This window comes from Ranitomeya variabilis, chromosome 4 (assembly GCF_051348905.1).
Source record: "Ranitomeya variabilis isolate aRanVar5 chromosome 4, aRanVar5.hap1, whole genome shotgun sequence".
Taxonomy (NCBI): Eukaryota; Metazoa; Chordata; class Amphibia; order Anura; family Dendrobatidae; genus Ranitomeya; species Ranitomeya variabilis.
In genome coordinates this window covers 333,715,355-333,742,588 of record NC_135235.1, presented here as the reverse complement: position 1 = coordinate 333,742,588, position 27,234 = coordinate 333,715,355, and the positions used below count along the sequence as shown (strand labels likewise).

General features: G+C 46.5%; 1 protein-coding gene across 2 annotated transcripts in view; it reads right to left on the bottom strand.

Moving 5' to 3' along the window:
- Nucleotides 1-886: 886 nt before the first annotated feature.
- Nucleotides 887-27,234, bottom strand: part of LOC143764709 (NXPE family member 4-like) — a 417,919-nt gene continuing 391,571 nt past the window's right edge. For both annotated transcript variants that reach the window (XM_077250562.1, XM_077250564.1), the window contains one exon: nt 887-1,841. In XM_077250562.1, coding sequence (XP_077106677.1) covers nt 1,309-1,841 — 533 coding nt within the window. In that variant the 3' untranslated portion in view covers nt 887-1,308. The remainder of the gene's footprint in view (nt 1,842-27,234) is intronic.

Here is a 27,234-nt window from a genome sequence, read left to right as displayed (position 1 = left end):
ACTCGGAGGCGGGGGGCGGTAGCGGTCGGTCGCTTGTGACCTGGGACTTAAAAAAAAAAAAAACCCTTGCTCAGGTGCCGCCCCCCCCGCAATGTCGCCGCCCTAGGCACGTGCCCTCGAGTGCTTAGTGGCAAATACGGCCCTGACCCTAGTCTGCTGTTTTCTTCGTGACTGCAGACTTCTGAATTCTCGCAGTGTGCACTGCACGCTGTCAGGATTCTCTCATGCTGGCGATTTTACATATGTGTGGTCATGTGCTGACTAGAAATGTGTGGCCTCAATGAAAATGAACTGAGTGAGGCGGGCACGTCTAGTCGGAATGTGGTCAGAAGTATACAAATCACATGCTTGTGCTGACATGACTGTCCACCGGCAAGGGAGAATCCTAAAAGTGTGCAGTGCATGCGTTGTGAGAATTCAGAAGGCTGCAATGTCAGGATCATATGCGACTTTCATACTTATGGTCCTGTGACAACGAGCTTCTCTGTTTTTCACTGAACATTGAGAGCATTAGAGAGAGGAGCTCGTGGGTACATGACTAAGTGTGCAAATCGCATATGTCCTTGGGGGCGCCATACTGAACTCTTGCCCCGGGTGTCAGAAACCCTAGATACACCTCTGTGCTTAGTGGCTGTGGAACAAGCACCAAACATGAGTGGCGGGGATTTGAGTTTGAAATCGGGCATTGGCTAATGCTCGCTGATCGCCGAGCACATCCAAGCACCCAGATACTTGAGTAATATCTTAGTATCACTGAGCACGTTCGCCCATCCCTTGTGTTAACTCTTTATACCCTGCTTATACAGCATCTTAGACCAGGGGCAAATCTTCAGAATATATTAATGAAAACACACCAATACTTTGCAATGCCCATGTGGCACTTTATTGGATTTGTTGCACAGTTGTTGCACCATACATATAAAAACAAGTAGCATAGTGTGAAACACTGAATTACAGAAAAACAGATATTATCAATAATTAAATAATTAGCACAGTCCCAGAGAGTTAAACAGGTAGCTAAGTGAGTTGATGCAGCAATAGTTTAGCATAATTGACAGTGACTAGTGAACCCATTTTGCATGCTCTTACACATTTATTTTATAAAACAAAAAAGAAGAGAACATCCATGTCACATTCTTTGTTTTTATTCCACTTCTTTTACCTATAGCTACAGAGCTATTCTCCCACATAATCAAAAAGAATTAGAAAATCCAAGGATATTTTGTTCTGGTCTCATAAATAAAACTAATATGTACAACACTATCTTAGTATAAACTGTTACTATAATCATATATTTCTTGCACAATTTTAACAGATATATGTCATTAGCATTTTAACCTCATTCCCAATAACCTTCTCTGGAGGATGAATATCATTTGTATCAAATGCATTGGTCATATCCCAGCCATTAACAAAGCCAACATTGAGGTCCTTCAAGACAATTTCCATGATAAAGTAGTGTAACGAACCATGAAAGTCACTGAAACGCTCCAAATCTTTCATGTCACTTGTATTCTCAGTCTTAATTATGACTTTTGTTTCTGGGTTTCGGTGGAACAGACGCTCTATAGCGCGGCGTATATTATGCAGTCTCTTAATGAAGTAATAAATGGGGAAGGCTCTGAAATGGATTCCAATATTCACTATGATGACAGTTCGCTTTTCACCTCTTATTAAGTCGATTTCACGAGCAATGGTACGTTCCTCTTGCCATGGTCCATTTGACGAGGAAACAAAAGGGAAGGTGTGACTTTTCCAGGAAATCTTCACATTCCGCTGAAGGTCCAAGATTAAAAGTTCACGAGACCAATTATCTTCATAAAGATTGAAATTTTGGAGTGCTGTATATAGATAGATAAATGTCACTATATTTGTTTTTAAATTAGGCCTATTTGAAAGTCAATACTATACATGGAATAGATTATAGCTACTGATCTGCTTGACTTACTGTATTTGAGTGTATATTTATATACAGTGTCAAATATCTCCACATTAAAGATGGCCTGTAAACTTTCCAGACATGTCTTTTAGTAGATAAAAATATTCATCTGAAAATAATTCTGCAGCATCTTGTCTTAGGACTTAGGACTGTTTTATGTTTCTGTTAATCCTGGAAACGGATTAACAAATTGACATCCTGTGTCATTGGGTTGTGCCCTACACAGTCTGACTCTGTCCAGTTATTGATTACATTACCAAACTGTCAGGGGATCCACATCCCTGACAGTCAACGGCAATGTTCAAGTTTTCAACTCATGTCCAATAGCAGCCAAAAGGAAACATACACATGAAAGCTGTACATCTAGTAAAAAATATACAGTGCTTTGAAAAAGTATTCATACTCCGTGAACTTTTCCCCATATTTTAACGTTACACCTACAAAGTGAAAGTATTTTATTGGGATTTTACATAATATACTAACACAAACTGGCAAGTATTTGTGAAGTGTAAAGAAAATTATACTACTGAAAGTCTTTTGGCATATGTATATTCCATCTATGCAAATCTAGAAGTTTTTGGTAGAGCATTGAACAGCAAGGTGGATTGTTGCTGAGGGGAAAAAAAAAATAAAAATCTTTAAATCTTCAGCTTAGCGAGTGTGAGCGAGCTGAGTGTCACCTGAGCATAAGTGTGAACGGCGGTAAGTGTGACTTGTGATTCAGTGACTTTGGAATCAGGGAGTTTCCGAGGGAGTAATTACTGAATTGCTGTCTGTTTTTTATTAATACTTTGTATTTATTTTTATTTAACATTTCTGTCTGATGCAATCCCCATTAGGAAGTGTGCTCCACTATTGTTAATGCCATCCAGTGCACATCTTGCCACATGTATGCAGTCCTTGATCAGCCGGTCGAGGGTGCATACTGCTGTGCGAGATGTGAGCACGTTGAGCATTTGGAAGCCCAGATTCTGGATCTAAATGTGCAGCTGGCAACACTGAGATCCATAGACAATATGGAGAGGAGTCTTCTGCTCACTGAGCAGACGCTCAATGGGATAGATGAGGGGGGGATGGTAGGATGGAGCTGCAGGACAGTGAAGTAGCTAGCTGGGTGACATTCAGAAAGCGGGGTAGAGGGAAGAGTGCCAGGGAGGCTAGTCCTGATCTGGCACACCCCAATAAGTTTGCTAAGTTGGCAGATGAGGAGGGTGCCAGTACAGGGGTAGCACTGCTGCAGCCAGGCATGTCCTCTGAACGCCGGAGGAGTGACTGCTGCAGTAAGGAGGGAAATAGGAGAGCACTACAGGCCAGACAGGTGCTGGTAGTGGGGGACTCAATTATTAGGGGAACAGATAGTTCAATCTGTCACAAAGACAGGGATCGTCAGACGGTGTTCTGCCTACCTGGCGCTCGAGTCCGACACATCGCTGATTGGGTGGACAGATTACTGGGAGGGGCTGGTGAGGACCCAGCGGTCATGGTGCACATTGGCACAAATGACAAAGTTAGAGGTAGGTGGAAGGTCCTTAAAGATGATTTCAGGGAATTAGGCTGCAAGCTGAAACCAAGGACCTCCAACGTGGTATTTTCTGAAATACTGCCTGTACCACGTGCCACGCCAGACAGGCAACGGGAGATTAGGGAGGTTAATAAGTGGCTCAAGAATTGGTGTAGGAAGGAGGGGTTTGGGTTCCTGCAGAACTGGGCTGACTTCTCAGTGGGCTACAGGTTCTACGCTAGGGACAGGCTGCACCTCAATGGGGAAGGTGCAGCTGTGCTGGGGGAGAAAATGGCTAGAAGGTTGGAGGAGTGTTTAAACTAGGGATTGGGGGGGAGGGTATTCAATTTATAGGAGGGGAAGATAGGGCAGATAGAGACCTGGGCACAAATAAGGAAGTTGGGGGTGGCGGTGGCATGGGGGGTGGGGTTAGAACAGTTAATAATTTAAGAAAGAATAGAGGTACAGAGAGGAACATCAAGTGCATGTATGCTAATGCCAGAAGCCTCGCCAACAAAATGGACGAATTAGAATTAATGTTGTTGGAGCATAATTATGACATTGTGGGAATATCTGAAACATGGCTGGATGAGAGCCATGACTAGGCTGTTAACTTGCAGAGCTATAGCCTTTTCAGAAATGACCACACAGATAAGCGAGGGGGAGGGGTGTGTCTGTATGTAAAATCGTCCTTAAAACCCATCCGGCGTGATAATATAGGTGAATTTAATGAAAATGTAGAGTCCCTGTGGGTGGAGATAAGGGGAGGGGGAAAAAATAATAAATTACTGATAGGGGTTTGTTATAAATCTCCAAAAATAATGGAAGCAATGGAGAATATCCTCGTAAAGCAAATAGATGAAGCTGCGACTCAAGGAGAAGTCATTATTATGGGGGACTTCAACTACCCTGAAATAGATTGGGGAACAGAAACCCGCAGTTCCAGCAAAGGTAATCGGTTTTTGACAACTATGAGAGACAATTACCTTTCACAATTGGTTCAGGACCCAACAAGATGGGGGGCACTGCTAGACCTAATATTGACCAACAGGCCAGACTTCATAGCAAATATAAGGGTTGGGGGTCACTTGGGTAATAGTGATCACAAAATAATAAGTTTTCATGTATCCTTTAATTAGATGTGTAGTAGAGGGGTGACAAGGACACTAAACTTCAGGAGGGCAAATTTCCAACGGATGAGAGATGATCTTGGTGCAATTAACTGGGACGATATCCTGAGACACAAAAATACACAAAGAAAATGGGAGACGTTTATTAGCATCCTGGATAGGACCTGTGCACAGTATATACCGTATGGGAATAAACATACCAGAAATAGGAGGAAACCAATATAGTAGTGGCCGGAGCTGGAGCCGCCCCTCCCCCCCCCCCAGCGGCGTAAGTGAAGGCGAACATGACCGTGGGATGGAGGGAGGGGTTAGGGCTATTGGGGTGGGGTAATGGAAAGAGCGGGAGCTTATATAGTGGTGGGGGGTGTGGGCCAAGCAGTTCCCGCTCTCCTGACCTCGTGAGTACACCTACTTGACAATGGCTGCGGTGGATCAGATCTTGGAGAGCCTGAGGGTTGCGGCTGCCTCGCACCCTCCCGACTGGCTGCAGCGACAGGTGGCCGGCATCCTGGGGAGTGGTGGTCAGGCTGCGGCTGCGGCGGCTTCCCCGGTGCGGCGCTCGCGCCACGCCAGACCGCCGGACCGACTCTCACCCGACTCTGCACCTCGGGCCCCACGTAGGCGTAGGAGCCCCTCCAGGGACCCTCCAGGTCGGGCGCCAGCGGGTCGCGGTGCTAGACGGCCCCGGCCTGGGAGGAATCCATTGGCCACGAGGGGTTCATCTTCGGCTGCTAGGCCTCCGCCTCGCAGCACTGTAGGGGCGGAGCCTGTGCGAGCTGGGCAACGAGGAAGAGAAGAACTTGTGCGACGGGGGGCCGCAGCGGTGATGTCCCTGCCGCGCGGCCTGCCTCAGCGTCACCAGTGGCTACGCAGAGCGGTGGTTCCGGGACGGGCGGCTTGGGGTCTCCAGCACTGGGGCCGGCCCGGCATGCGGCAGCAGGTTACTCTCCTGCTCCAGGAGTGATGGATGGATTGGCGTTTTCACCAGGACCGGTTGGTGGCTCCGCAGCTTCGTCGGTGCAGTCATTTGGTGGGCAGCTGGCACCAGATCCCACACCCTCGTCGGCTGGAGGATCGCTGGGATTGCAACAGGATTCATGCCAGGGGCCCAGCTTGGCACCCCCCTCTGATGGATCGTTTGGAGCGGGACGGAGTCGGCAGGACCCTGGTACTCCGGCTGGAGGGATCACAGCTCCTTCGCAGCCTGGTGAGTGTGCGTCTTTGTCTTTACTATCGGATCAATTGTTATCCTCGCCAGTGGTTCGGGGTTTGCAAGGCGATGGGGGGTCTGTTTTTGGGGCCGTGGGCCCGAGTGTAGGGGACTCAGGGGGGGTGAGTGCGGTTTTGGAGAATGTGAGGGATTTATTGTCAAGATTGGAAAGGGGTATGAATGATCAGAGGCATTTGGCAGCATGGTTGGGTGCTGGTGGTGTGGGTGTGGGAACTAGGGAGGTAGCGGTTAGCCCTGTGGCTCTGGTTTCAGTTTCAGTGCAGACGGAGAAGGAGAAAGAATGCCGTATTCACTTGGATGATAGGGCGCATGGGGAGGTGTATGTTTGTTTTGAGGGCCCCTTGGGGGCACACCTTAAAAAAGAGGTGAGAGAAAAAATTGGAAAGGATGAGTATGTGGAAATTTTTTCGTTACTTCCCCTTGAAAAATTTAATCTGGATAGAGGGAAGAAAGAGGACAGTAAAAAGGAGGAGGAGGAGAAGCGCAGATGGTGTTTAATTCCCCAGACTTTTGTTAATTGGCTACAAGCCTTTGCTATTTTGGCTAGTGTGATTGGGGAAAAGGCGCCAGAGAATTGTTCGGGCCTGTTCTGCTACATGGATTCCATTGGGGAAGCTCATAGAGTGTATGGGGGGCAGGCTTGGTTGAGGTACGACGAACAATTTCGTCAGCGTAAAGCGATTCGGCCGACATTGCGGTGGGACCAAAAGGATATAGGGCTATGGCTGCGCGTTATGGCGCAGTATAAGTTCGGTCATTCCTTTCAAGGGGGGGCCGGATCTTCCGGTCAAGGTAGCCAATCCACCGGCACGGGGGCGTCAAGCCAGTCTAGTCAGGCAGGGGGGCATAAGGCAGGCCTGTGCTGGCAGTACAATGACGGACAGTGTAAGTACGGGGTTAATTGCAAATTCATGCATATGTGCTCCCATTGCAATGGATCTACACACGGGGCAGCAAAATGTTTTAAAAAAGGCAAGTCAAAGTCAGGGGCAGGGAATTCCTATGGGGGTGACGCCGGTGAGACTGGAAAGGATGGCCCCCTATCTAAGTAGATATCCTGAGAGGGAGGCGGCAGAGTTATTATTCAGTGGTTTTCAGGTCGGTTTTGTTATCCCGGCTCCGTCGTTTGAGGTGCCTCGGGTTCTTAAGAATTTGCGTTCGGCTTTGGTTCATAAGGAGATTGTTTCGGAAAAATTGAATAAGGAGGTGGCGCTAGGGAGGATGTCGGGCCCGTTTTCGTCATTGCCGTTTAAGGATTTGGTAGTTTCCCCGCTGGGTGTGGTCCCTAAGAAGGAGATGGGTAAGTTTCGGCTCATTCACCATCTTTCTTACCCGCGGGGACTATCGGTTAACGATGGTATCGCTCCGGAGCTCTGCTCTGTGGTGTATGCATCATTTGATGAGGCAATTGGGTGGGTGCGTAAGTTTGGAAAGGGGGCGCTGTTGGCAAAAACAGATATTGAGGCGGCGTTCCGGTTATTGCCCGTTCATCCGGATAGCGTAAGACTTCTTGGTTGTTTTTGGGAAAGGGGGTTTTTTGTGGATCGATGTTTGCCCATGGGTTGCTCGTTATCTTGTGCATTGTTTGAAACTTTCAGTTCGTTTTTGGAATGGGCAATTAAGGATGTGTCAGATTGTGATTCCGTGATACACTATCTGGATGATTTTTTGTGCGTGGGTCCGGCTGGGTCCGATCATTGCCATAGGCTTTTGAGGGCAGTGGAATGGGTGGCGGAGCGGTTTGGGGTGCCTCTGGCTCCTGGTAAAACGGAAGGCCCGTGCACGTGCTTGAGTTTTCTGGGCATTGTCATAGATACTGTGGCTTGGGAGTTTCGGCTTCCGTTGGAGAAGATTCAGGGGCTTCGCCAGGATTTGGTCAGGGCGCGTCGGGTGAAAAAACTGCCATTACGGGATTTACAGTCTTTGTTGGGAAAACTCAATTTTGCGTGTAGGGTGATGCCGATGGGGAGAGTTTTCTCCAGAAGGTTGGCCAGTGCTACTGCGGGTGTCCGAGCCCCGCATCATTTTGTGCGATTGTCAGCTGATTTAAAAGAGGATTTGGCGGTTTGGAGCACTTTTTTGGAAACTTACAATTGTCATTCATTGGTGATGGAAGAGGTTGTGGGAAATGACTCGTTGGATTTGTTCACTGATGCGGCTGGCAGCAGTGGTTTTGGAGCGTACTTTCGAGGGCAGTGGTGTGCGGCTCCTTGGCCTGCGGAATGGTTCTCGGAGGGGTTGGTGCGGAATGTTGCGTTATTGGAAATTTTTCCTATTTTGGTGGCCGTTTACTTATGGAAGCAAGAATTTCATAACAGGCGCATTCGTTTCAACTGTGATAATATGGGGGTGGTGTGTGCGGTGAATGGTCTCACTGCATCGTCGCCTCCGGTGGTAAAAGTTTTGAGACAGCTGGTTCTTCGTTGTTTGGAGTTGAATTCTCAGGTTACGGCTACTCATGTGCCTGGGGTGTGTAATTCAATAGCCGATTCTCTTTCTCGTTTTCAGTTCGACCGTTTTCGGTCCTTGGCTCCAGAAGCGGAGAGCAGCGGTTTGGAGTGCCCGGCGGAGCTTTGGCTAGTGGTATCCGGGACGCAGAAGATCTGATTAGATCGTCGTTGGCTCCCAAGACGTGGGAGGCTTATCAGGTGGCTTGGTTGTTATGGGAAAGAGAGTTGTTTTTTCACCATGGTAAGGGTGATCCTGATGGACAGGTGGGGGTCTTGTTGTCGTGGCTGAGTCGGGGGTTTTCGGAAGGTTGGTCTTGGTCTAAAACGTCGCGTTTGATAGCTGCGTTAGCTTTTGGTTTTAAGCTGAGAGGACAGCGGGATTTATCAAAAGTGTTCCTGGTAAAACAGGCAGTTAAAGGTTTTCGTAGACAGTATAACCGTCTGGATGCGAGGCGTCCAATTTCTTTCATGATGTTGGAGCGGTTAGGCGAGGCATTAGGTCAGTTTTGTGAGTCGGAATTTGAACATTGTCTGTTCAGACTGGCTTTTTCTTTGGCCTTTTTTGGCGCTATGAGGATTGGAGAGTTGGTGTCTCCCAATAAGAGAGTAGTGGGGGGTATTTTGGCACGCGATGTAATTTTGTATGACGAGTGTGTGGAATTTTGGTTACGTCGATCTAAGACGGATCAGGCGGGTCGAGGTAAGAAGATCGTTCTCGGCTCAGTTAGTGGTTCACGGATGTGCCCAGTAGATTGTTTGAGAGTTTTTTGGGGACGGGGTTCGTCCAGGGCGGGTTCGTTGCTTTGCCACGGGGACGGTTCCTCGTTGTCGCGATATCAGTTTCATATGGTCTTTAAAAGGGCGATTGGAGCCTTAGGGCTAGATGAGTCTCGATTCGCTCCTCATTCGTTCCGGATTGGGGCAGCAACCGCTGCAGCAAAAGGGGGTTTGGGTTCTGAGGTCATCAAGCGCATTGGCAGATGGAAGTCTAACAGATATCGCAGTTATGTTAGGGATTGATGGTGGAGTGCTGGGTGGCATCAGGTTTGATGTTCGGGTGGTTTTGGCGTTGGTTTAACTGCATGTGTTTGTATTTTTCAGATTCCCCTCCGCTGCTTGTGTGGATTTTCGGCCATTCTTATGTTCATTGGGGAGCCTTGAGAGCTGATGTGCGGTCTGAAGGTAGACAGCTGGGATTCGATCGATCAGTGGCGGTGGTGCGATGGATCGGATTTAGGGGCTTGGTCTGGAATAAGGTGCTGAAGGAAATCCATAAGGCAGTTATTTTGGATAAGTCACCTGACATTCTGGTGTTGCACGTGGGGGGTAATGATTTGGGGGCAAGACCCTTTAGAGAATTAATCAGGGACATTAAGCAAGATTTGCTTCGGGTATGGCTCTTATACCCGGGCGTGATAGTAGTTTGGTCTGAGATAGTGCCGCGGAAACATTGGCGGAACATGAGATCTTTGGACAAGCTTAACAAGGCACGAATTAAGGTAAACAGAGCGGTGTCTGCGTTTGTTGTGCGGAATGGAGGGGTTGCCGTGAGGCATTTTGAATTGGAAAAAGGTGAGGGGGCCTTTTGGCTGGCGGATGGTGTCCATCTGAATGCAGTCGGAATGGATTTCTGGGCTTTGGGTTTGCAGGAAGGTGTGGAGAAGGCCATAGCGTTCCGTTTTGGTGGGGTCTTGGGTCTTTGAGGTGTTCAAAGACCCTCGTTGTGGTGGCTGGGGGGAGTCCTTGGAGTTGGTGGAAATTGGGTTGGGGGAGCCATTGGCTGATGGCTCCTCTGTATTTAGAGGTCAATTGGTTTTGGATCTGGTGACTGGGGTGGGGGTTCCGGCAGGGGTGGTCGGTTCCCCTGGAATATTAGCGTGAACAGTTAACCCTATGGGGTTCTTTGGTGCTCCCGAGCCAGTAGGGTAACGGCTGGGAGTAATTCTGGTTTGGATAAAGTCACGCTATGCTGTGTTGGTCACCAGATTCTTGGGAGCTTCAAGGACTCCTTCACAGTTTTTATGATTGGTGTTTTTATATATTAAATTGTTGTTTTGTTGTTTTATGTTAAATAAATAAAAAGGCTGCTGTGGCCGATATTATTCCAAAGAATATGTTGTAAGTGTGTTTTTTGATGGGTAACGGGGGTGGAAAACGGAGGTATGTACAAGTTTAAGTTGGATGGGGTGTTGCCCCGCTACCCCGGTCGCTCGACATTACCAGGGTCAAGTAGTGGCCGGAGCTGGAGCCGCCCCTCCCCCCCCCCCAGCGGCGTAAGTGAAGGCGAACATGACCGTGGGATGGAGGGAGGGGTTAGGGCTATTGGGGTGGGGTAATGGAAAGAGCAGGAGCTTATATAGTGGTGGGGGGTGTGGGCCAAGCAGTTCCCGCTCTCCTGACCTCGTGAGTCCCGCCCGCCCGCCCTTAATGTTATGGTTGGGGGGTTTGGGGAATTTTGTTTGTGGGGATTGTTTGTATCAGGTAACAGGGTCACTGTGGCTTTAGTGGCTGGGGGGAGTCCTTGGAGTTGGTGGAAATTGAATTGGGGGAGCCATTGGCTGATGGCTCCTCTGTATTTAGAGGTCAATTGGTTTTGGATCTGGTGACTGGGGTGGGGGTTCCGGCAGGGGTGGTCGGTTCCCCTGGAATATTAGCGTGAACAGTTAACCCTATGGGGTTCTTTGGTGCTCCCGAGCCAGTAGGGTAACGGCTGGGAGTAATTCTGGTTTGGATAAAGTCACGCTATGCTGTGTTGGTCACCAGATTCTTGGGAGCTTCAAGGACTCCTTCACAGTTTTCATGATTGGTGCTTTTATATATTAAATTGTTGTTTTGTTGTTTTATGTTAAATAAATAAAAAGGCTGCTGTGGCCGATATTATTCCAAAGAATATGTTGTAAGTGTGTTTTTTGATGGGTAACGGGGGTGGAAAACGGAGGTATGTACAAGTTTAAGTTGGATGGGGTGTTGCCCCGCTACCCCGGTCGCTCGACATTACCAGGGTCAAGCTAAATAGAGCTGTAAGGGGCGCAATAAGTGACAAAAAGAAAGCATTTAGAGAATTAAAGGAAGTAGGTAGTGAGGAGGCATTAAATAAATACAGAAAATTAAATAAATTCTGTTAAAAGCAAATCAAGGCAGCAAAAATTGAGACAGAGAGACTCATTGCCAGAGAGAGTAAAAATAATCCCAAAATATTCTTTAACTACATAAATAGTAGAAACTAAAAAATGAAAGTGTTGGCCCCCTTAAAAATAGTCTGGGGGAAATGGTGGATGAGGATGAGGAAAAAGCCAATATGCTAAATGACTTTTTTTCATCAGTATTTACACAAGAAAATCCCATGGCAGACAATATGATCAGTGATAACAAAAATTCCCCATTAAGTGTCACCTGCTTAACCCAGCAGGAAGTATGGCGGCATCTAAAAATCACTAAAATTGACAAATCTCCGGGCCCAGATGGGATACACCCCCGAGTACTGCAGGAATTAATTACAGTCATTGATAGACCATTATTTTTAATCTTTAAAGAGTCCATAATAACAGGGTCTGTACCACAGGGCTGGCGTATAGGAAATGTGGTGCCAATATTCAAAAAGGGGACAAAAACTGAACTCGGTAATTATAGGCCAGTAAGCTTAACCTCTACTGTGGGTAAAATCCTGGAGGGCATTCTAAGGGATGCTATGCTGGAGTATCTGAAGAGGAATAACCTCATGACCCAGTATCAGCATGGGTTTACTAGGGACCATTCATGTCAGACTAATTTGATCAGCTTCTATGAAGAGGTAAGTTCCGGACTGGACCAAGGGAACCCAGTAGATGTAGTGTATATGGACTTTTCAAAAGTTTTTGATACGGTGCCACGCAAAAGGTTGATACATAAAATGAGAATAATGGGGATAGGGGAAAATATGTGTAAGTGGGTTGAGAGCTGGCTCAGGGATAGGAAACAAAGGGTGGTTATTAATGGAGCACACTCGGACTGGGTCGCGGTTAGCAGTGGGGTACCACAGGGGTCAGTATTGGGCCCTCTTCTTTTTAACATATTTATTAATGACCTTGTAGGGGGCATTCAGAGTAGAATTTCAATATTTGCAGATGACACTAAACTCTGCAGGGTAATCAATACAGGGGAGGACAATTTTATATTACAGGATGATTTATGTAAACTAGAAGCTTGGGCTGATAAATGGCAAATGAGCTTTAATGGGGATAAATGTAAAGTCATGCACTTGGGTAGAAGTAATAAGATGTATAACTATGTGCTTAATTCTAAAACTCTGGGCAAAACCATCAATGAAAAAGACCTGGGTGTATGGGTGGATGACAAACTCATATTCAGTGGCCAGTGTCAGGCAGCTGCTACAAAGGCAAATAAAATAATGGGATGCATTAAAAGAGGCATAGATGCTCATGAGGAGAACATAATTTTACCTCTATACAAGTCACTAGTTCGACCACACTTAGAACACTGTGCACAGTTCTGGTCTCCGGTGTATAAGAAAGGCATAGCTGAACTAGAGCGGGTGCAGAGAAGAGCGACCAAGGTTATTAGAGGACTGGGGGGTCTGCAATACCAAGATAGGTTATAACACTTGGGGTGGTTTAGTTTGGAAAAACAAAGACTAAGGGGTGATCTTATTTTAATGTATAAATATATGAGGGGACAGTACAAAGACCTTTCTGATGATCTTTTTAATCATAGACCTGAGACAGGGACAAGGGGGCATCCTCTACGTCTGGAGGAAAGAAGGTTTAGGCATAATAACAGACGCGGATTCTATACTGTAAGAACAGTGAGACTATGGAACTCTCTGCCGTATGATGTTGTAATGAGTGATTCATTACTTAAATTTAAGAGAGGACTGGATGCCTTTCTTGAAAAGTATAATGTTACAGGGTATATACACTAGATTCCTTGATAGGGCGTTGATCCTGGGAACTAGTCTGACTGCCGTATGTGGAGTCGGGAAGGAATTCTTTTCCCCAATGTGGAGCTTACTCTTTGCCACATGGTTTTTTTTTGCCTTCCTCTGGATCAACATGTTAGGGCATGTTAGGTTAGGCTATGGGTTGAACTAGATGGACTTAAAGTCTTCCTTCAACCTTAATAACTATGTAAATGTCACGATTCGACTGGCAAGTGAACTGGGACGAGGGGCACCTTTACTGTTCCTAGCTAGCCCTGTTCCCCGGGATACTTCAGATGGCGAAGACGCCGGGGGCTCCGCCCTTGCCCTATCTCCTAGATTAGCCCTTCGTCTGTTCCCTTCCCCCATCAAGGGAAGAGGGGGCGCTACTGTGCACCGCAATATGCCAACTCAACAGACAGGGTAACAGAGACAAGGGTAAACTGAAAACTCACATACACAAAATATACACTCACATATAACAGAGGTATTCACCAGGGTGTGTAGGGAGGGGGAAGAAAGCAAAACAGGAAAGGATAAGGAATTTCCAAGCCTACAAACCAGGCAACTGTCACAAATAAATTCCTCCAGCACTCCTTTACAAAACCAACTTCTCCCACTCCTATGTCTTGCAGCAGTTGCTAACTCTGATGATGACTTGGTAATCCGGCCCAGATTTTATAGGGAAAAGGAGTGGCTAACAAAGCACAGCTGAATTTAAGAGTTTGAGAATATGGCCGATTAACTAGTGTTCTGCTGTTTTCTGCTGGAAGAAATCAACCCATTTAATACACTGGAGAAGTGCTTTGTAATGCTGCTGCAGTGCAATGTAGCGCAACCTCCACCAGATGATGCTGGTGAGGGAAGAGAGGTTGCACACATAGCGTAACACCATTGAGCAGCAGCACAAGTGCCACCTGGTGGCGAAAGAGTGATCAGACGAGCCGAGTCAGAAACAGAACAAGAAGTACCAGAGGTCACAGCAATGCACGTGGTCAAATAAAAGCCAGAAGACAAAGCCAGACAGGAGCAGATATAACTGAGACAAGAGACAGTTAAATAGGTCAGAAGACAAGCCGGGTCACATACCAAAAGGTCCAAGCACTAAGACAAGCGGGATGGCAGAAAAGGAAAGTCACGGGAACAGAGTAAACGGGCAGAGGACAAAACACAGTATCAAATGGTCAGCTGCTCAAGCCTGGGAGCATGAACTATCACTGACATTGGTCTGCAGGTCACAGCAGACTGAAATAGCCACTCCAAAGCCGAAACCAGGCAGAGAAGGTTAACCCCCACATGACCAGACCGGGGAGAGAATAACAAGAAAAGAAACAAACCCCGGCCTGGATCATGACATGCTTCTTCTCAGCATAGTCGAAGCAACCATACGCTGCGGACTTCTGTCTCCGCTTCCTTGCAGTAACCCCGTGACACTAAAGTTTCTGCCCATTCTTCTTTGCAAACTAGTTCTTGCTCAGTGAGATTAGATAGTGTCTGTGAACAACAATTTTCAAGTCTTGCCACATATTCTCAATGGGATTTAGGTCTGGACTTTGACTGGGCCATTCAAACACATGAAAATGCTTTGATCTAAACCCTTCCATTGTAACTCTGGCAGTATGTTAAGGGTTGATGTCTTGCTAGAAGATAAACCTGCATCCAAGACTCAAGAGTTTTGCAGCCTCTAATAGGTTTTCCTCCATGATTGCCTATATTTAGCTCCATCCATCTTCCCATTAACTCTGACCAGCTTCCCTCTCCTTGCTGAAGAAAATCCATCCCCACAGCATGATTCTGCTACCAGCATATCATATTTGACGGTGTGGCTGGTGTATTCAGGGTGATATACAGTGTTAGTTTTCCACCACACATTGCGCTTTGCATTCATGCCAAGGGTCTCATCTGACCAGAGCACTTTCTTCCAGATGCTAGCTGTATCCACTACATGGCTTTTTGCAAACTGCAGCAGAAATTCTTATGGCTTGCTTTTGTCTTGCCACTCTTCCATCAAGGCTAGATTTATTGAGTAAACAACTAAAAAAACAAATCTAAAGAGAAAAACTTCACAAAAGGTAATAGAGAAATATGGCTATGTGCCGATCCAAAAAAAGCATACTGAATGGGATGGAATTCATTGGTAGTATCAGCAATCGCCGGACAAAAACAGTGTACTATAAATAATATATATGAAACACTGGAAATCCCACTTTCAGGTATTTCTAAATAAACCCACTAAATGGCAGTAGGGTATAATGAACTGGTATACACAGCGTTTTGAAATAGGGCTGTAAAGGAACTGGTCACAAAGAAATTCGTATTACCTAAGTTTCTGTAATATTGTGCAGTAATAGAAAAGAGAAGGATTGTAAAGTACCCTGCGCCCTCCTTAGATATACCTGAAAGTGGGATTTCGATTGTTTCATATATATTATTTATAGTACACTGTTTTTGTCCGGCGATTGCTGATACTACCATTGAACTGCCATCCCATTCAGTATGCTTTTTTGGATCGGCACATAGCCATATTTCTCTATTACCTTTGTGAAGTTTTTCTCTTTAGATTTGTTTTTTCTTTTTTCTTTGAACGAACTGCAAGAAAGGGGAATTAATGAGATATTTGTGTGTCCACCCTATTTAGCAAGTTCATATAATAAGAAAAGACCACTTCAAAAGGTAAATATATTGCATATCCATCATCTAATTGTACCGTACCCTGAATTTTTTTGAGGTCCTGTTGTTTTTTCCTGTCCTTTTAAACAATTTAAAATTTTTTCTTAATAAAGAATTCTTTTATTTACTCTTTAGTCACTTCATACCTTTATTACGTGGAAGATTGGGGCTGGAATGAGCGCAGCTAGATGTAGGCCCCCCATGACTGTGTTGCCAAGGGAGGGTTTCTCTTTGAATATTTAAATACTGGGATTGGGATTGGTAGGAGGGTTATAGGGGAGCAGTTGGGGGCAGGATTCAGTGGAGGGCAAGTGCGGGAAAATTGCCACTTGCCTGAGGGAATCCAGTGTGAAAACCCCACCCGCCCTCCCCCTTTTTTCTGGAACGGTTAGTCGTTGTATTATGGTCACTTCAAAACCCTTCATCCAATTTTAATGTGGATACCTTGAAATGAAAGCTGAAAGTCTGAACTAGGGTTGAGCGAAACGGGTCGGCCATTTTCAGAAGTCGCCGACTTTTGGCAAAGTCGGGTTTCATGAAACCCGACCCCTGTGTGGGGTCGGCCATGAGGTCGGCGATCTTCTGAATCTGGTATCGGAATTCCGATACCGAGTTCCGATATGTTTGCGATATCGGAAATCGGTACCGGAATCCACATTTAAGTGTAAAATAAAGAATTCAAATAAAAAATATTGATATACTCACCTCTCCGGAGGCCCCTGGACATCGCCGCTGGTAACCGGCAGCCTTCTTTGCTTAAAATGAGCGCGTTCAGGGCCTTCCATGACGTCACGGCTTCTGATTGGTCGCGGCTGCCCATGTGACCGCCACGCGACCAATCACAAGCCGTGACATAATTCTCAGGTCCTAAATTCCTAATTCTAGGAATTTAGGACCTGAGAATTACGTCACAGCTTGTGATTGGTCGCGTGGCGGTCACATGGGCGGCCGCGACCAATCACAAGCCGTGACGTCATCTAAGGCCCTGAACGCGCTCATTCTTAAGAAGGAAGGCTGCCGGAAAGAAGCAGGGCGCGTCCGAGGGTGAGTATATACCTAATAGGAATATACTCACCCTCGGCTTCTTTCCGGCAGCCTTCCTTCCTAAGAATGAGCGCGTTCAGGGCCTTAGATGACGTCACGGCTTGTGATTGGTCGAGGCCGCCCATGTGACTGCCACGCGACCAATCACAAGCCGTGACGTAATTCTCAGGTCCTAAATTCCTAGAATTAGGAATTCAGGACCTGAGAATTACGTCACAGCTTGTGATTGGTCGCGTGGCGGTCACATGGGCGGCCGTGACCAATCAGAAGCCGTGACGTCATGGAAGGCCCTGAACGCGCTCATTTTAAGCAAAGAAGGCTGCCGGTTCCCTCGGTAAGGTCCAGGCTGCGTCGGAGAGGTGAGTATATCAATATTTTTTATTTTAATTCTTTATTTTACACATTAATATGGATCCCAGGGCCTGAAGGAGAGTTTCCTCTCCTTCAGACCCTGGGAACCATAGTATCCCATTGCACTGCATTGGGTTTCGTGTTTCGGCCTACCCCGACCCCGACTTTTTTATAGGATCGGCCAATTTCACTCGACCCGACTTTTGAGAAAGTCGGGTTTCGTGAAACCCGACCCGATCCTATAAAAATAAAAGTCGCTCAACCCTAGTCTGAACGTCAACTGCATCTGAATTGTTTTGTTTAAAATTCATTGTAATGTCTATAACCAAAATTAGAAAATTTTTGTCTCTGTCTAAATATATATGGACCTAACTGTATGTGTGCACTGTGCAGCTTCTCACCAGTGACATCTCGCTGACTTGATTATTGTCTTTCATTTTTTCTTTTCCTTTTCCTTTGCATTTGGTACAGATCACAGTGACCTCTTCTTCCATTCATAACTCATCCCTGCAAAATGTAACACACAGACATCTTTACTGCTTTTCTAGGAATCTTCTCACATTCTATCACCTCTACCCAAACCACAACTTGTGATTCCTTATATAATTCCTCGTTGCCTCTTTTAATAATAATCCACTTGACCCCTTATAATAATGACCCTGTAACTCCTTATAATAATACGAACACCCCCTGCGCTTTTTATTATAATAATAATAATAATGCCTCCTTACTTCCCCCTTATTGACAACATTCCTCCCATTGTGCCTCCTTATAATAATGAGCTTCTTTATTGTAAAAATGCTCCTGAGCAGGGGTGTACCTAGAAATAACAGGTGCCCCATAGAAAAACTCCTATCACGTCACAGTCAAAGAAAAGCATATCTCCCAACTTTTTAAGAAAAATAGAAAGATTTTATTGCAGCACTTACACAGACATTTTGCCTCTATGCAGTCTCACTCACGGATGACCCTCATAGAGTATTATGCCCCAGAAATGTATGATGGCCCCACAAAGAATGATTGTCCCACAAACCTTACACAAAGTATGATGCCCACAACACCCCACACAGTAAGATTCTCCAACATCCCATACAGTATGGTATTCACTTCATCCCCAATATTCAGTATGAGGTATACCACAGACCCACACACATTATCATGCCCAAGACAGGCCCCTATATAAAGTATCATGTCCACCAAAGCTCCTTGTACAGTATGATGTCCCCCATAACCAACCCATACAGTATGATGGACACCACAGTCCCCAATATAGGATAATGTATCCCATAAACCTCCACAGAGAATAATATCCACCACAGCCACCCCACACAGTATAATATCCACCACAACCACTCTACACAGAATGATGGTCCACCCACAGCCACCTCACACAGTATGATAGTTCCCTCACACACTATGAAGATTGATCCCCCATAGCCCAAATTTTGTATGATGGTCCCTCACAACCCACTATATAGTATGATGTTCCCCAAACAGTTCCCTATAAAGTATAGTGGTCCACCCCACAGCCCTCTATATAGTTTGATGGTCCCACCAATAGCACCCTATACAATATGGTGGTCACCTCACAGCTCCCTATGTAGTATGATGTTCACCTCATAGCCCTTTTATAGCATGATGGTCCACCTCATAGCCCCTTAAATACTATTATGGTCCACCTTACAGCACCTTTATAGCATGCTGTCCCCCAACAGCTCCCTATATAGTATGATGGTCCCCTCAACAGCCCCCTATATAGTATGATGGTCCCCCCAACAGTACCATATATAGTCTGGTGGTCGCTGACATAAAGGAAGCCAATGGCCTGCCATGGTGAATGATGGAGCCTACAGCTCCATGCTCTGTCAAAAGTGTTAACAGTATTGGGATCCTGAGGATTATGATACTGTTGACAGCATAGCAGACAAGGCAGCCCACAGCTGGACAGGCCCTTCTGGCATTTGCCAGAATTGCCAGATGGCTTGTCCGGCTCTGCCTGTCAGGAGTGTTCCTTGGTTTTCATGATGCTATTTGATTCATAATGTTCTCAAACAAAGTCCTGAGGCCTTCACAGTACAGCTTTATTTAAATTGAGAATAAATAAATGTCTTGTTCTCTGAGAGAGCCAGCTGCAAAATCTACACTAAGAGGAGAGGAAGGGGGCCCATACCTGAGTCTTTTGCCATCAGAGAGGGGCCTGCATTCTGCAAAATATGTTAGAAGAGGCCCCCTTCCTCTCCTCCTAATTGATGCTGCCTCTATGATGCAGGAGCCTGGGATTCCTGGACACACCCCGACTTCTCAGTTCAGGCACAGGCAGGAAAACAGGCTTGGTGATCTCAGCCAGTCCTGTCTCCTGCCTCTTCACTGCCTCTGACTGCTGCTGGGAACAGCTTCTGAGCAGTCATTACATCTGACAACTCTCCTTCTTTCTGAGCAGTTCCAATCCCCCCTGCCCCCTGTAGCTACCTCCATCCCCTGTAGCCACTTACCACCCCCTGTATTGAGGGGACTTTATTGGAAAACCGCTGCACTGGCCCATTCAGAAGCAGGAGCTGCAGTGTGAATGCTGCCTGAATGGGCCAGTGCAGCCATTCCCCAATAAAGCCCCCTCAATACAGGGGGTGGTAAGTGGTTACAGGGGGTGGAGGGGAGGTTGATGTGATGGCCGATGTTAACATGGGTCAGGCAGCTGTCAAAACTGCTCAGAAGAGTGAAAAGTGTCAGATTCACTTACTGCTCAGAGGCAATTCCCTGCAGTTATCAGATGTAGTCAAGAGGCAGGAGACAGAACTGGTGATAGTTGGAGACCTGGCCAGTAGTGCTGTTGGAAGGACTGAAGACCACCAGGATGTAGTTGCTGGAGATGGAAGAATGCACCTTCCAGAAGTATATCATATGTAAGTAGTAAAATGTGTACAGATTTACAACTATCTATGTGTATTAGCATACTTGTGTGCACCTGTTTATAAAAGCGTGTATAAAGTATATGTACCTGTGCAAAGTGTTGATATGTATTAATGTGTGTTGTGGCTATTTGTGTATGTATGTGTGTGCACACAACGATAATAACCACAACACAACGATAACAACCACAGTACACTATATATATATATATATATATATATATATATATATATATATATACACTCACCGGCCACTTTATTAGGTACACCTGTCCAACTTCTTGTTAACACTTAATTTCTAATCAGCCAATCACATGGCGGCAACTCAGTGCATTTAGGCATGTAGACATGGTCAAGACAATCTCCTGCAGTTCAAACCGAGCATCAGTATGGGGAAGAAAGGTGATTTGAGTGCCTTTGAACGTGGCATGGTTGTTGGTGCCAGAAGGGCTGGTCTGAGTATTTCAGAAACTGCTGATCTACTGGGATTTTCACGCACAACCATCTCTAGGGTTTACAGAGAATGGTCCGAAAAAGAAAAAAAATCCAGTGAGCGGCAGTTCTGTGGGCGGAAATGCCTTGTTGATGCCAGAGGTCAGAGGAGAATGGGCAGACTGGTTCGAGCTGATAGAAAGGCAACAGTGACTCAAATCGCCACTCGTTACAACCAAGGTAGGCCTAAGAGCATCTCTGAACGCACAGTGCGTCGAACTTTGAGGCAGATGGGCTACAGCAGCAGAAGACCACACCGGGTACCACTCCTTTCAGCTAAGAACAGGAAACTGAGGCTACAATTTGTACAAGCTCATCGAAATTGGACAGTAGAAGATTGGAAAAACGTTGCTTGGTCTGATGAGTCTCGATTTCTGCTGCGACATTCGGATGGTAGGGTCAGAATTTGGCGTAAACAACATGAAAGCATAGATCCATCCTGCCTTGTATGGAGCATCTTTGGGATGTGCAGCCGACAAATCTGCGGCAACTGTGTGATGCCATCATGTCAATATGGACCAAAGTCTCTGAGGAATGCTTCCAGCACCTTGTTGAATCTATGCCACAAAGAATTGAGGCAGTTCTGAAGGCAAAAGGGGGTCCAACCCGTTACTAGCATGGTGTACCTAATAAAGTGGCCGGTGAGTGTATATATACTATTTTTTTGAGCAGTATATATATATATCTATATCTATATCTATATATATATATATCTATATATATATATATATATATATATATATATATATATATATATACAGTGCCTACAAGTAGTATTCAACTCCCTGCAGATTTAGCAGGTTTACACATTTGGAATTAACTTGGCATTGTGACATTTGGACTGTAGATCAGCCTGGAAGTGTGAAATGCACTGCAGCAAAAAAGAATGTTATTTCTTTGTTTATTTTTTTTTTAAATTGTGAAAAGTCTTTTCAGAGGGTCATTTATTATTCAACCCCTCAACCCACCAGAATTCTGTTTGGTTCCCCTAAAGTATTAAGAAGTAGTTCAGGCACAAAGAACAATGAGCTTCACATGTTTGGATTAATTATCTCTTTTTCCAGTTTTTTCTGACTATTTAAGACCCTCCCCAAACTTGTGAACAGCACTCATACATGGTCAACATGGGAAAGACAAAGGAGCATTCCAAGGCCATCAGAGACAAGATCGTGGAGGGTCACAAGGCTGGCAAGGGGTACAAAACCCTTTCCAAGGAGTTGGGCCTACCTGTCTCCACTGTTGGGAGCATCATCCGGAAGTGGAAGGCTTATGGAACTACTGTTAGCCTTCCACGGCCTGGACAGCCTTTGAAAGTTTCCTCCCGTGCCGAGGCCAGGCTTGTCCAAAGAGTCAAGGCTAACCCAAGGACAACAAGGAAGGAGCTCCGGGAAGATCTCATGGCAGTGGGGACATTGGTTTCAGTCAATACCATAAGTAACGTACTCCACCGCAATGGTCTTCGTTCCAGACGAGCCCGTAAGGTACCTTTACTTTCAAAGCGTCATGTCAAAGCTCGTCTACAGTTTGCTCATGATCACTTGGAGAACTCTGAGAATGACTGGTTCAAGGTTCTCTGGTCTGATGAGACCAAGATCGAGATCTTTGGTGCCAACCACACGTGACGTTTGGAGACTGGATGGCACTGCATACGACCCCAAGAATACCATCCCTACAGTCAAGCATGGTGGTGGCAGCATCATGCTGTGGGGCTGTTTCTCAGCCAAGGGGCCTGGCCATCTGGTTCGCATCCATGGGAAGATGGATAGCACGGCCTACCTGGAGATTTTGGCCAAGAACCTCCTCTCCTCCATCAAGGATCTTAAGATGGGTCATCATTTTATCTTCCAACAAGACAACGACCCAAAGCACACAGCCAAGAAAACCAAGGCCTGGTTCAAGAGGCAAAAAATCAAGGTGTTGCAGTGGCCTAGTCAGTCTCCTGATCTTAACCCAATTGAAAACTTGTGGAAGGAGCTCAAGATTAAAGTCCACATGAGACACCCAAAGAACCTAGATAACTTGGAGAAGATCTGCATGGAGGAGTGGGCCAAGATAACTCCAGAGACCTGTGCCGGACTGATCAGGTCTTATAAAAGACGATTATTAGCTGTAATTGCAAACAAAGGTTATTCCACAAAATATTAAACCTAGGGGTTGAATAATAATTGACCCACACTTTTATGTTTAAAATTTATAAAAATTTAACTGAGCAACAAAACTTTTTGGTTTGTAAGATTTATGCATCTGTTAATAAATCCTGCTCTTGTTTGAAGTTTGAAGGCTCTAACTTATTTGCATCTTATTAAACCTGCTAAATCTGCAGGGGGTTGAATACTACTTGTAGGCATTGTATATATATATATATGTATATATATATATATATATATATATATATATATATATATATATATATATATATATATATATATATATATATATACACTGCTCAAAAAAATAAAGGGACCACTAAAATCCCACATCCTAGATATCACTGAATGATATATTCCAGTTGTAAATCCTTATTGATTACATGGTGGACTGTGTTGCGAATAATAGAACCTAAAAAAGATCAATGTAAATCACAACTAATATCCTACGGCGGTCTGGAGTTGGAATGATGCTCAAAATCAAAGTGGAAAATTAAGTTACAGGCTGATCCAACTTCAGTGGAAATGCCTCAAGACAAGGAAATGATGCTCAGTATTGTGTGTGACCTCCACGTGCCTGTATGATCTCCCTACAATTCCTGGGCATGCTCCTGATGAAACGGCGGATGGTCTCCTGAGGGATCTCCTCCCAGACCTGGACTAAAGCATCCGCCAACTCCTGGACAGTCTGTGGTGCAACGTGACATTGGTGGATGATGTGAGACATGATGTCCCAGATGTGTTCAATCGGATTCAGGTCTGGGGAACAGGCGGGCCACTCCATAGCTTCAATGCCCTTGTAAGAGGGTGGTGCTGTTGTGGATAATAAGAAACACGCTGTCACTTTAAGAGGCTGCATCCCCTTGTCTTATGTGATGGTATGTTCTACTGTTCTCCCCTACTCTTGCTTTTGCTATGAATTGGTCGGGGCTGTGTGAAGGGGTGGAGCTGAAGCAGCATGCAGGAAGAAGTCTCCAGAGGGAAGATAGAAAACTGTGTGTTGTGTTCTGTCCTGTCTGCAAGGAAGAGACTTTGGCTGCGAGAAAGATTACACAGCTTGAGACGAACTGTGTTTGTCAGATAGACTTTCCCGTTTACAGCAAAGAGTGGCTGTTCTGCGCTGGTTGGTGAAGCCACGAAGATACTTGGAAGGGGACTTACGGTTTCCAGGAGCAAAGAGAAGACCACGCTTTACAGAGCTGATAGGAATCCGTGCGCACCACCGTTTTGGACATTCTGGGGCCCCCCGGGACTGGACCTGTGTCCCCAACATCACCGTGAGTCTGTTCCTGCCTGGCGCAACAGTTAGGGCCTAGTGCAGGCTTCAGTAGTAAGAGCACGGCAGCCGTGCGGTCCTGCGTAGTACAGGCCAGGAAGGTTATATGCAGAGTAGCATCTATAAATGTTTTATTGTGTAAAGTTGCTGGTGAGATAGATTCTGAGTTTGAAATTGTTGAAGCACTGTGCTATTATATAGACCAGTTGATTCATGTGCATTATCTTGTGCTATTGTAAATCCCTGTTTGCACTTTCCATGTCCCTTCCATTCCCTGTCTCCCAATAAATCCATATTTTGTTGTTCGCACCTCGTCTTGTGTACAGTAGTCTTCCTGCACCGTGGTGGTCCCCGGGCCATCGCTTCAAGTGGTGCTGCGAGCAGGGTACTGTCACCAAGATGGAGGCAGCAGACAGCAATGGCGGGAATGCTAACATTAATGGGGATTCTGTGGGCATTGGTGGAACCCCTGCAAGGACACTCCCTTTGGGCACCATATTTAGTGTGCTCCCAAAATTTGACGGCAAGAATATGCCACTGTCCGACTGGGTGTCCCGGCTGCAAAGCACCCTGAAGATTTATAACATAAGCCCAGACCTTGAAGTGGACATTGCTTTAACTGCCCTAGAGGGGGAAGCCCGCAGAAACGTCTGCCTACAACAAGAACTCATCCGCAGCACCCTGAAGGAGCTAGTGAAGTTCCTGGAAGAGATCTACGGTGAGACTGCTAGCGCGGGACATCTTCTCGCCAAATTTTTCTCTAGGCTGCAACGGGAAGAAGAAGGAATTTCTCAGTATGCAACAGTACTGCAAGAAGTGTTCGAAGAGGTGCAGAGAAAGGAGGCAGATGGACTTGGCGGCATGGGCTCTAAAGACCGGATACTCCGGGAGCAATTCATTCTGGGACTACACAGCACATCCTTGAGGCGAGCACTGTCAGAACGGGTCCGGGCAGACCCGGCCCTTACGTTTCGTCAAGTCCTGGCGGAAACAGTGGCCTGAAGTAAAGAAGAAAGCTATGCGTCTGGAGTGATGCGTGTCCAGGGCGCCAATGCCAGAGGGGACCCAAACCATCAAGAAGTGCTGGTCCAGGTAGTGCAAGATTTGCAGCGGTCCCTTGTGAACGTACAAGAGAAACTGACCCAGATGGAGCGGAGAGTGGGGGAACTACAAGAAACTGACCCACCATACTCATACAATCATTCTTCGGCCCGATCGACAAGGGATCAGTGGGAACAAGCCCCCTCCCGTCAGACATCGGCGGCCCGAGGACTGGCTGGAAGTACCCCTCGGCGAGGGGGAGGCGTTCAATGCTGGGAGTGTAGAGGACGGGGGCACCTTGCCAAAGACTGTCGGAACTATATTCAAGGCCGGTGGAAGCCGTTGTTAAACTACCAACCCCCGCAGTAGTGCGGCACTCTGCGGGGGAGGCGAGAAGAGAGGCCGCTCCATATCATAACGAACACTTGATCGCTGGGAGCCCCATCCTACGTGCTGAATTTGAAGGAGTTCTGGTGGATTGCCTGGTAGATACCGGGTCACAAGTGACAACGATGTCAGAAGCGTACTTCAAACAGCATTTCCAGAACCTGGCCAAGCCAGAAAAAGAGACATTGATTCGCTTGTTTGCTGCCAACCAACAACCGATTCCGGTCACAGGGGTCGTGTGGATGAATATTCGAATCTGTGGACAAGTAGTTGGAAGAAAAGGGATCCTACTAGTCCCTGAGCCTGTCAAGAAAGATGTGCCTGTAGTACTGGGAATGAATATCCTACGGGAACTCGATCAGATTATGTTTACCAAACGGGGACCTGGATATTGGAAGAAGGCTACTCCACATAAGCCTACTCAGGAGGCCCTTCAACGACTGATCCGCGTCTGTGGGACGCAGAAGAGTGTGCCATCTTATCAGACGGTGGGGGTCATCCGGGCTCCTGGGAAGGAACCTGTAATCCTACCTCCCGAGCGAGAAACTTTAGTGTACCTTCCAGTGGGGACCCACCGCAACCTTGATGGGTTGGAAGTGGTTGTTCAGCCTGTGGTAGGCGGCGGAGTGGACCAAGAAGTCATGATAGCTCGCACGATAGCTGTGGTCCAGCGAGGACATGTCCCCATAAGAGCTTTGAATGTGAGCCCCAGGGAGGTCGCCTTGCCACGAGGGACAGATCTGGCCCTGGTGTACCTACATAAGGGTGAAGTGGTGAGTCAGAAGGAGATGCCTTTATCACCGAAAGAAGGCGTGGGGTGGACCCTAGCAGTTGCTGCGGGAGGCGAAGAGACACCATCTCCGGAGTGGAGTGGACGGGTCATCCTTGAGCAAATGGAAGTGGATGTGAAGGCTATGGGCCCTGAGCATGTGCAAGCAATAGAAACTATGCTGTGGGAAAATCAGGCCGCATTCGCCCGTCACGCCGAAGATTTCGGCTGTACTGAAGCCATCACGCATGAGATCCCGACTGGGGAAGCTCGTCCAATTCGAGAACAATACCGGCAGATCCCGCCCAAGATGTACCAAGAGGTGAAAACATTACTGCGGCAGATGCTGGATTCAGGAGTGGTGCAGAGTAGTCAGAGCCCTTGGGCAGCCCCGGTGGTGCTTGTCAAGAAAAAGGATGGGACCATCCGGTTCTGTGTAGATTACAGGAAACTCAATGCCTGCACTGTTCGAGACTCGTATCCGTTGCCCCGCATCGAGGAATCCTTGACAGCATTGGGGAAAGCCAAGTACTTCTCCACCCTGGACCTAGCAAGCGGATATTGGCAAGTAGCCGTGGCAGAGAAAGACAGAGAGAAAACCGCCTTCATCCTCCCTATGGGACTGTACGAGTTTAACCGGATGCCCTTTGGGCTCTCCAATGCCCCAGGCACCTTTCAACAGCTGATGGAGAAGTGTTTGGGAGATCTAAATTTCGAGGCTACTCTGATCTATCTGGATGACTGTTGTGAATTTGCTTTTTGGCTCCCTCTAGTGGTTACTAGTGATTTGACTCTGGGTATGTCAGTCATCCCTTGTATGCTCACCTGGGCCGTTAGTTCAGGGGTGTTGCTATATAAGCTCCCTGGACCTTCAGTTCAATGCCTGGCAACGTTGTAATCAGAGCTAATCTGTTGTGCTCTTGTCTACTGATCCTGGTTCCTGCTAGATTAAGCTAAGTCTGCTTCCTTGCTTTTTGCTATTTGT